The sequence below is a fragment of the Plectropomus leopardus genome, chromosome 10 (genome assembly GCF_008729295.1).
Source record: "Plectropomus leopardus isolate mb chromosome 10, YSFRI_Pleo_2.0, whole genome shotgun sequence".
NCBI classification, from domain to species: domain Eukaryota; kingdom Metazoa; phylum Chordata; class Actinopteri; order Perciformes; family Serranidae; genus Plectropomus; species Plectropomus leopardus.
In genome coordinates, this window is record NC_056472.1 from 27,118,450 (window position 1) to 27,128,934 (window position 10,485).

General features: G+C 40.2%; 1 protein-coding gene across 1 annotated transcript; it reads right to left on the bottom strand.

The window, feature by feature from the left end:
- Positions 1-444: 444 nt before the first annotated feature.
- On the bottom strand, positions 445-9,993 carry creb1b (cAMP responsive element binding protein 1b). Its single transcript, XM_042494362.1, has 8 exons — positions 9,868-9,993; positions 5,890-5,999; positions 5,623-5,769; positions 5,404-5,504; positions 4,747-4,907; positions 3,797-3,982; positions 3,484-3,637; positions 445-3,200 (listed from the first exon to the last, which is right to left on the bottom strand). Exons 2-8 carry the CDS (start codon positions 5,989-5,991, stop codon positions 3,056-3,058), a joined length of 996 nt encoding a protein of 331 aa, XP_042350296.1. The 5' UTR covers positions 5,992-5,999; positions 9,868-9,993; the 3' UTR covers positions 445-3,055.
- Between the last annotated feature and the right edge of the window lie 492 nt (positions 9,994-10,485).

A 10,485-nucleotide genomic window follows, 5' to 3' on the forward strand; every position in this document is an offset into this window, starting at 1 on the left:
AGACAAGTACATACATGTATCTTCTCAAAAACCACACACAGTCCCACAAAAGAGATCTCTTTTCAACACATCTTAACGGATTATTAGTGTTAAACTCACGTAGTTGTAGCCTTTATCTCCACAAAGAATCTGCTACACATTAAAAACATGGCTCTGCAATCTCACATAGTGTCCATATTTTACCACCATTTAACAGACTTGGCAAAACAGTCACAATATTATCAAACACTTAAAAAGAATATGTTATGGAAAAATTGCTAACTTTGATCAAGGTGGTCTTTTTTTTTTTTTTTTTACGCAAAACTGAGAGTTTGCTGTGGCACAATGAAACGATGCGAGACCTCAAATTTATCTCTAGCTAGGTTTGGAAAACATCTAGGTCTCAGGTGTTAAAATTGCTCAAAAATGTGCATTTTTGTACAACCTGGATCTTCTTTTTTTTTAAAATATTTCTAGACATCACACCCATCTGTTATAAAAAACATTTTACTCAATCAGTTAACTGCTGATATCTGGGGACACAGCGAGCCACAGGAGCTGAGTTATGAAAAAACCTCCAATAATTTGAGCCATGAACACACCTGATGTGCTTTGCCTTGAAAAACTACTTGTGTGCAGAACTGCAGCGAGCCGCTCAAAGCTCAACCATCGAGTAGTTCTGCAACGTTTTCTTTTTTCTGTGCAACAACCAGATTAGGAAGTAACTTTTGATGGTACCTATTATGCTTTTCTGTATTTTGTGTCATAAATGTAACGTAACAGGTTTGGATGTTCATATTAAACGTGGCCAGAGTTCTAATAAACGAGGTAAACGTATGTAAAAGTAATCCCTGCGGGCACAAATCTCAGGATTTCAACTGTTTTTCTACTGAAGTTTCTAGTGTTTTCTCTATTTTGGCAACAGCATGACGTCATAGTGCATGCTTTGAAGCTTTTTTGGGGGATTTCTTGATAAAAAGTGAAGCTTTTCTCCGTTCCAGTCATTCCCTGGCTGCCATGACGGTGCAGAAACACAGAGATACAAAAGACCTAGAAACGCTGACAAATCAGAGCAGACTTGACTTTTTTGGGAGGGGGGCTTAAAGAGAGCAGCGCTAAAATGGAAAATCCCAGCGGAGGTGGAATCAAGATTTCTGACCATTTAAGCATTTAAACATGTTCTAGTATAAACTTTAATAACAAGTATGAGCCTGAAAATGAGCGTTGCAGTTCATTTTTAGCGTTCAGATGTTGTCACTTCTAAATTATCTGGATTAGATAAAATAGCCTCTTATATTCTGCCCTTAAGGACTTAAGCTAGTGGGTAAAATGTTTTTCTAACGGAAAGAAATGTTGGCCAAAACTATAAAGATGTGACCCCAGGCTGTAAAAGCAATAATCTTTCTTTAAAGCTGTGCTTCAGCTCGTGAACAGTCTCGTTTAAGCAGCTTCTCCCACAGCCGTCATGACTGAACTGAAAACAATCCACTGTCTGCTCTCCTTCCTACAAATTCGGCAGTTGGTAGCATCTTTAAAAACACTTTAAAAAATGACTTGTTTGTGCCAAATCAGTTGTAGAGTCCACTATACAAGCCTTTTTTTTGGAAAAGTTGGTTTGTATCTGGGTGTGGATCAAGTAGAGATTCATAATTCACTCAAAGCCTTTAACTGCAGCTGACTGAGCTCGCCTGAAACACAAATGTCCGACACTCGCAGATAAAGTATGTTCTCAATAGCTGAACACTGAACTCACCACCGTAACTGTAAAGTTTCCCCATGGAAACAGGAAATGATATATATATATTTTGCAGGCGCCCTTAAATCACACATCAGGACGCCTTAAACATAACTGCAGGTACCCATAGCAAGAACGGTGATGCTTCAAGGACAACTTAGCAGGCATTATTGCTTGAACGCAAATGCTTAAGTGGAGTCCAATGAAGCCAATAAGATATGAGCAGCTTTTCAACAACTAAAAAAACTCTTGAGGTTTAAGAATCGCTCATGAACGTGTGTAGAACAGTACGAGCGTTAAAGGAATAATTCACCCCCAAAATTATAACCTGTAGATCAGTAAGGCATGCCGTGTTACCTTAAATTTGTGAGGAAAACTTTGTGTTTCTCGCACGCCTCAGGAAAACAGCAAACATATTGATTTATTGGGTCCACAATTAAAACAACAGCACAACTATATCAAAACGTCTTTACAACTTTCACACAGCTCGTGCAGAATAATCCGGGTCCGTTTATCCAGTTTATGCTCAGTACTTAGAAAACCTTACAACTGGAATCTGGCTTTGAAGAGAGCTAAATTTCACTTTCAGTTCAGTTTTAAGTAGCGAGGTTTTAGGAAAAATGCATGTGTTTGGGAAGTACTGAACCTTAGACGGGATAACTGAAATTTCTATTCCACTGCACGAGCTGTGTTAGAGTTTATAATGTTTTAATGAAGTTCTGCTGTCATTAAACTTGGTCCCACATCAATAAATTAATATGAGCCATGATAAAAAATGAAGTTTTCCTCAGGAATGCAACGTAATACAGCATGACTACTTGATACACAGATGGTCATTTTGTGGATATTCCTTGAAACCATTTTAATCGTCACTTGTCCAACGTCACATTTTTCCTGCAAAGTATCTCTACAGTGATCATGATGAGTACAGCGTTATGCTAACTGATATTGCTATTAGCCAAATCTACGACAACAGGACGCAGGCTCACAGATAAAGGTGTGTGAAACATTATGTCACCTGTTGTCTGTAGCTGATTTGAGCCTTTTTGTGATGTTGCGCAGCACTGCAGCTTCTGTCTAGACTACATAGTTTCAGTTAGCACAGTTAGTCTATGGTCACACCTGACGGAGCACGCAGGTGATTTTAGTGATACTGGAAAGGTTTTGCCTGTTTTTCATTATTATTGACAGCCTGCTGGAGAGAAGGTGGTGTAAGCAGGACTGGATTGGGGCGATCCAGCCGTGTGCAAACAGGAAGGCCAGCCAGGCAGAATCAAACAGTCAAAGTATTTGAAGAGAACTGAAATGCTACTTGGCCCAGCTTGGTGTTCAGGACAGGAACTACTCAGATTTATGGCAGTAAAGGTCTTTAAGGGCTTTCAGTTCTTCGATTAGTGTCTTGTTTTGGTTTTCCAGGACGGCCACGCGGTTCTCCAGACACTTAACATACTCCTTCTTCTTCCTGCGACATTCACGGGCTGCCTCTCTGTAGGGAGGATGACACATGGTTTGTCTCTCTGATTCAGTTTTGGGGATTCAGGGGATTTGGTGTTAATTTTAATATATAAAAATATTTTGAAGCCTTATAAATTGATTTATATCACTGCCGTGTTTTTTTTTAAATGCACTGGCCCCTGGCCGACATTTTGGTGGCCTTTTTTTTTTTTTTAACTGTAGATTGAGACACATTTTCATTATGAACCTGCTGAAAAGAAAAGCCAATATCAAGACCAAACACACGAAGACACAGAGCCCTCCCCTGTTCATACCTGTTCTTCATGAGGCGGACTTCCCGTTTGCGAGTCACCTCCTCGGTAGCACCTTGGGTGGGGAGGGCGGGGGATGAGGCCATGACCACCCCCGGGGCGATGGTGCTGGCGGGGGCTGCTCGGATCTGATAGGCCTGGACGTCACCGGAGGCGGCTGAAAGGAGATGTTAAATTTTATTTCTTAAGTTTACTTCAATCGAGTATAATTCACTGATTTTAATGACAGAGTGAAATGTTTTTGTCTTTGCTACCAGCTGCAGAAAATGACAGTGATCAGGATGATGGATGTATATAAACTTAATAACACTCTCACCTTGCACCACCACCTGGTTACTGGGAACCAGTATCTGCTGGCCGTCGCTGGTCTGTGCGTACTGGAGGATGGTGGCTCCGGGCTGCGCGGCTGCAGCTGCGTTGGTCATGGTGAGAGTCTGAAGGCCCTGGACTCCATCTGTACCGTTGTTAGCCAGCTGAATGGCTCCACCCTGTGTGATTGCAACTGTGCGTTTGGTGAGAAGGAACAAACGAGAGAATTACTCAAATCAAAGAAAAGGAAAAGCAAAATTACAGAGCAGCCAATGAATAACATAAACACTCTGCTCATCAGTCATTCATAAGGAAACATTTTGATAATTTTTGTTATATTTAATAGAGATGCATTCGAAACCGGTTCTGAATGAAGTCTTTCTTTGAATATTGATAAAAACTAATTTTGCTACATTTTTTTTGTAATAAAAAAACAGAAAAGATCAGAATTAATGTGTGGCCCTAGCTAAAGTTTTTTTTTAAATCTTGTGTATGTGTCCTGTTTTTTTTTTATATCATATGGTACCCATCTCTACATTCAGACGTCTGTAAATGCAGCGAAGGAGAAAGTCATCATGAGTTATTTTCATCCTTCAGCTGCCGTGTAGCTGTTCAGTTGATCCGGTCTGAGCTGACTAGATCGATGGATGAGAGGAGAAGCAGACGCAGACTGACTGGATGCAAACTTTTAGACCCATCACAATAACAACAATACACCGGTGACAACAGTACACTCTGCACTCCGAGAGTGTAAAGCAATGAATAACGCTAGAAAATCCATTTGTGGCTCATTCATTTAGCTTATCACAACTAAATGAATGAGTGGGAAACCCTGAAGCATCAATAAGAGTGGCAGAAGTGAAGAAACAATCCTTTTTGAAGAGGAGTGAAAGTTAGGTGTAAATTACATCAGCCTGCAGCATCAGACACAGCTCCCCCGAGCCCGCCATCACCTACTGTATTGGCCGCTGCTGGTCTGGTAGATGGGTGTGGGCACGGTCACGGTGGTGATTGAAGGTGTGGCAGCTGCAGCAGCAGCAGATGAATCCTCCTCAGCCTTTTCCTCCTCGATACGAGGGACAGCAGGCGCGTCGGACGAAAGGTCGTTCAGGATTTTTCTGTTGGGACAAACAACCAAAACGTACCGAGCAGGTTTGTGTGTTGGTATCTGAGGTTTTCATGGTGGACAAGTTTCACATTTGTTCAGGAAAAATGCTGCTTTAGTATCACCACCACCTTTCATTGATCACTGCCATTGCTGTTACTTAATGTCTTACTGCAAGACAATTATGTAACCATAAACACGTTTCTCTTTAGCTCAGAAAACCTTGTAGTTATTGAAAAGCAAAGCGTAAAATGAGAGAAAAATGAAAAAAAAGATGATTCCATGCTCTGTTAGAGAGTTAAAAAAATGTTACCTGATGTTTTGTGTGATAGCTTGTGTTATTAATAACGATGAATGCCGTTTAAAAATGTAAATTACGCCAAAAAAGTTCCAAGTTGTCAAATGAGCTTTAACATTTTTCGTACGTGTTTGATTTAGTTATGAGTTATCATAATCATCTTTGTGGTTTCCTGAAAAAAAACACACACACACACACACACACAAACTACCTGTATGAGGGGCGTCGTGACAGAATCTCTCTGCGCTTCTGAGAGTCAGTCACGCTGTCTACTGACTCCTGTGAATCCTCACTTTCTGCTATGGTGGAGATCTGGAACAAACAAACAAATAAACCGATAAACCCAGACAGAAAAACTCTGCAAATGTTCTTTGTATTCTGGCTATTAAACTTGAGTGTGTGTGTGTGTGTGTGTGTGTGTGTGTGTTACCTGTACAGCCTGGACCTGTGGGGACTGGATAACAGATGGCTGTGCAGCCTGGATCACACCGTGGACCTGAACCGTCTGTCCGTTGGGAAGCTGTACGAGCGTGACTGTGGGACCTGTTGCTGAGGCGTGACCTGTTGTCATGGTTACCTAAAATTGGAGGCGCACACATTTTCACATTAATTTATTTTACATTTGCGGCATTCAAAATCAGTGTTTTTCAAAGTGGCTGGAATCAGCTGCACCTCCTGCTCACAGTAACAGCTGTACCTGTGCCAAAGTAGCGATCTGTGCCTGGGTGATCTGATGGGTCTCCGCCTCAGTCACAGCAGTCTCCACTCCCTGCTGAACCTCCACTGACTCCATCTTCATCGGCTGAGCTGAGGACGAAGATTTGAGGAGAAGCTGTGAAAACTGAACTCAACAGCAGCCAACAGCATCTGCAGTGTCAGGATCACAGATGGTGCGTGTGCTGCAACCTCAGAGAGACATACAAACGGAAAAACACATACAAGCAAACACAGTGGAAGAGTGCCACGAAAACAAGAAAAGAAATGCCATTGCAAAACCCAAAAGAATATGTACTGACAGAAAACACTACAAATTTGAAATGGACAATGGGCTGCCATGGAGTTACTTAAGGCTCGAGAATATTAACTGAATGTTGTCAACAAAGGGTGCTGTATCTTCAGTTCATTCACACTGTAATTCATAAAGAAGTTCATGCAGCTAAATACTTACAGTTAAAAAGGGTTAAAGTATCAGAAATGTGTAATAATTTATTTGTTTTATTTGGTGAAATACAGTATGCAGTAACTTAACCAGACCACAGGGTGGCAGTAATGTTACATCCACAGTTACATGTGAGATCAGCACGTTTGGAAGCAGTGAAGTAGTATAACTACAAGTGAAGTTATGTTTTGCTGTAAACAGAAATGTGCTTTTGTCACTGTTGAACTGTGCAGGTGTTGGTTGTTTTTTCTGAAGAAGTCCCCACAAAGGGTGCGTCGTCAATCCAATCCGACGCGATGCAGTTCATCGATTCATACAGAAACAGAGTGCTCTATTTCTTCTCTCCTGTTAGTTTAGTTAATCACATCCACTGCGCCTGGCTCTCTGCTGATGCAGGAGTACGGTGCTCTGAATAACAATTTCAGTTTGACAGAACATGCTCCAGCTCTCAGAGAGACTGTTTAAAACACCCTAATTCTGTAGGCTGTACTTTGTGCTGCAATGTGTTGCATTTTACTTAAAGGTGTTTGCATTAATACTGAGTAAACTGCAGAAAAATATTAGAAAAACACGTGAAAAATGCAACTTTAAGTCCAACATGGGGAGTTACGGCGGCCAAGTTTGACGGATGGTCTTTTTCAGAAAGACTGTCACTCAAACATGTGAAGCTTACAATAAAAAAGTACTTTTGTGTAACGATGTGGTCTTGAATCTTGTACCTTATGAAGCGCCAGCTGGGCTCCAAAAACTGAACTTTGCCCAAAATGTGATAAAGCAAAACAAAGGGAGCATTCTTTCGACAGTGTTGCAAGTCATTGGAAAGCAGAAATATAAAAGAGTCAACACTAAGGCATTCACGAGCTAAAGATACTTTTACTGTTTACAAACCTCTGCTGCCACTACAGACAACAACCGACACACTCGGCAGGAAGACGCCGAAACATAACAGAGAAACTGGCTGATCTGTAACACCACACTGCACATGCCCCTTCCTCCTGTAATGGATACCCCAAAAACCAACTGTTCAGCAGGGTGAATGATCCTTTTCAGGCCCAGCTGTAATCATCAACAGTAAATCACTGCATGCATCACTCCTGAAACAGCTTTCACTGTCGCCAGCAACAAACAAACAAACAAAACTATATTTTCATGTTTCCATTCGCGAAGAGGCAGAGAAATAAGTAATGATTACTCAGATAAAAACATTACAAAAACAAGAAGCTGTGATGATATCCTAATGGCTAATTAGATCACACAGTGTAAGATACTTACAATAATAACCCCTTATCAGTAGGTCAATCTTTTTTGTTTTCTAAATTTAAAAAAAATATTGCAAGCACATCTCCCTGTCAGCAAAAGAGCTCTATTAAGAGCATTATTAAACAACGCCAACAAATAATTTGAGTTAAAAACATTTTTTTAAATCATTTCATTAGCTAATTAAATGAAAAGACAAGAATAAATGTGCTGTTGTTTTTTTAAAATTAATTATATTTTAACTGTAAGTACAGCAGTATTGGTTTAAAAATATACTTCAAATACTCATTATATAACATTTTCTCAAACAGCTTAATCAATAATCAAAATACTTGGCGTCCAATTTAATAGTTGACAACTAATTAAATCATTGCTTCTTTGCTTGAGATGGTACTGCACTAATAGTTCAAATAGTCTAATTGCACTTTTATAGTTTCTATTTTAAATCTTTTCTTTTGTACACTTCTAATAACTTATTTACCCTTTTAACGTTCTCTTTTTATCTGTATTGAAGTTTGTCCTCGCGCTCCTGCAACACCTGAATTTTCCCTGTAGAGATCAACCAAAGCTTAAATTATCTTAAAGTGACAAAAAATTTGATTTTAAACATCAGTATGCACAAAGTATATGAAAACAAATGAGTGTTTCAGTATGTGGTGTCAAACTGTGGAATTCTTCAGAGAATGATTTAAAGGGTAGTATCAATATATTTCAGTTTAAAAACATGTATAAGGAGAAAATAATTAGACAATATGAAGTTTCCAGGTAATGTTTTTTTATTTTTATTGATTGATGTTTCTGTGTATGGCTTTTGATTTTTTTTCCTCTCGCTCTCATTCTTCTGTAAGTACTGACTGCTGAGTAACTGACGGACAGACCATCTATTTTTGGTTTGTTAATTTATTTTTGAGAAAGGGGTTGGTAAAATCAGACTTTCTTATCCCTGCTCCCCTTCTTATGTAATGTAGCAAATAACTTGTGGTTTTCGGTAAATAATAATGAAAAATCTTAATTTTGAGTATGCGGGTGTATTTATCTATTCAACTATATATAGTATAGGTTTAAATGAATAAGGGAGTTCGTTAATTAAAATTCAATGATTTATGGAGAAAGAGTGGGATTAAATACATTTTTTCTTCTCACTCCTTTTCTAATATGCATTTGACCATTTCTTTTGCACTATGTTTACACTGTCGGTAATTACTACTTTAAAAAAATAATTCCTCTATTTCTTTTTTTACATGTTCGAAATAAAAAAAAATTAAAATCAAATCAATCATTTTTTTAAAACTGTTCCCATGAGTGGAATAAAAGTGAAACTGTACAGTGCAATACTTAAGTTGATAAACCTAGTTCGTGATAATAATAGTTTGGATTGAATGCTATCAAACTAAAGGCTTGACAGGAAAAACTCTCGCTGATGCTCCTGCAGCTGCAGTCATGATCCCGGTAAAAGGATGCTGTGAGATGTGACTTGAGGCGGTGCACAGTGTTGATCTGGGACGTGTGTTGTTCAGTGATCTCACACTGTGCGTAGCTTCACTCCGCTGCATGATTGGCTTTACACATTTCTCCCTCTGCTTTTCAAAAATCACTTGTGTGACAGCACAGCCACATGGCCGGGCAACGCCCCCTCAACGCACACACCGGTCACATCCCGGGAGATAACAAACTATTCAAACTTTAAGTACAACACGCGAGTTAAATCTGCAGGCCTCCACTTCGTGTTTACAACGTGCAAATGCACGCGACGGCCTGCATATGGCCCGATCTCTGTTCAAAAAAACACTGTACGACAGAAAAAAGATAATTATAGACAATGTCTGCAAGCGTGGAATCCTAAATAATCTATGTAAAATCGTAAACGGCTAATTAAATGTTGCAAGAATTAGAAATAAATGAGCCTGTCGCGAGTGGTGGGTTCAATGCGCCGTTTACAGGAAAACAGCGCAAATCTGTGCGCGTAAATCCATGAATTTATACAGCATCGTCTGACAGCTGAGTGTTTTAACAACGCTAAAGTCCTGCCACAGTTTCCGATGTGTTCGCGCACACACTGCGCCTCATGGTTCATTATCAAAGCTGCATATTTGCTCCGTTTCTGCTCAAACAGCCGCAGCCTCCCCTCCCTCCGTCCTGCTACAAACACACCGCGGCGCCATGATCTCTTTGTTTCCTTCGGGCCGAACCCGACCAGACCGACACTTTCTAACGGCCGCGTCCTGTCTCCCTGAGACCCGGACACCGCTCCGTCCTTACCGATACAGACTCCCTTCGTCACTCCCGGGCCTCCGGAGCTCCACTTTTATTCTGGCCGACACGTAAGAGCCCGCGTCAGGCTACACCTCCGCCGCGTCACCGGGAACAACAACACGGAGATTGGAGAAGGACGAGAAAGCAGATGGCGACACTGGCCGGAAATGGCCGACGGGGGAACGGAGAAGGCCGGAAAATGCCGAGGAGAGGCGGAACGTAACGACACCCTCCTGCCTCGTCAAGCGTTTGGCAAAATGACATTTTTTGCAATAAGCTGTTTAATAATTATGTAACATGAAATATAATAATCTGCTTAATACACACGATGGTCATAAAAGCAGAATCCATGTCCTATTAGTAAATAAAATTTAAAGGGTTCGTTGGGTTCATCTGAATTACAGAAACTTAATTTTTTTTAACCTGAAAATAGTTTTCACTTGAGTGCAGATAATAGCTGTACAGACCGTTTCAGTGAAGGGATGTAATACAGTTTTTATAGGCTTGAGTAACCAGTTTTTTAATTTTATACAACTTTCCACTCCTCCATTGACTCTGGGAGCAAATATTGTGTTTTACTCCACTTTATTAGGGTGTTTGATAAAAATGTATTTTCTAGTTACT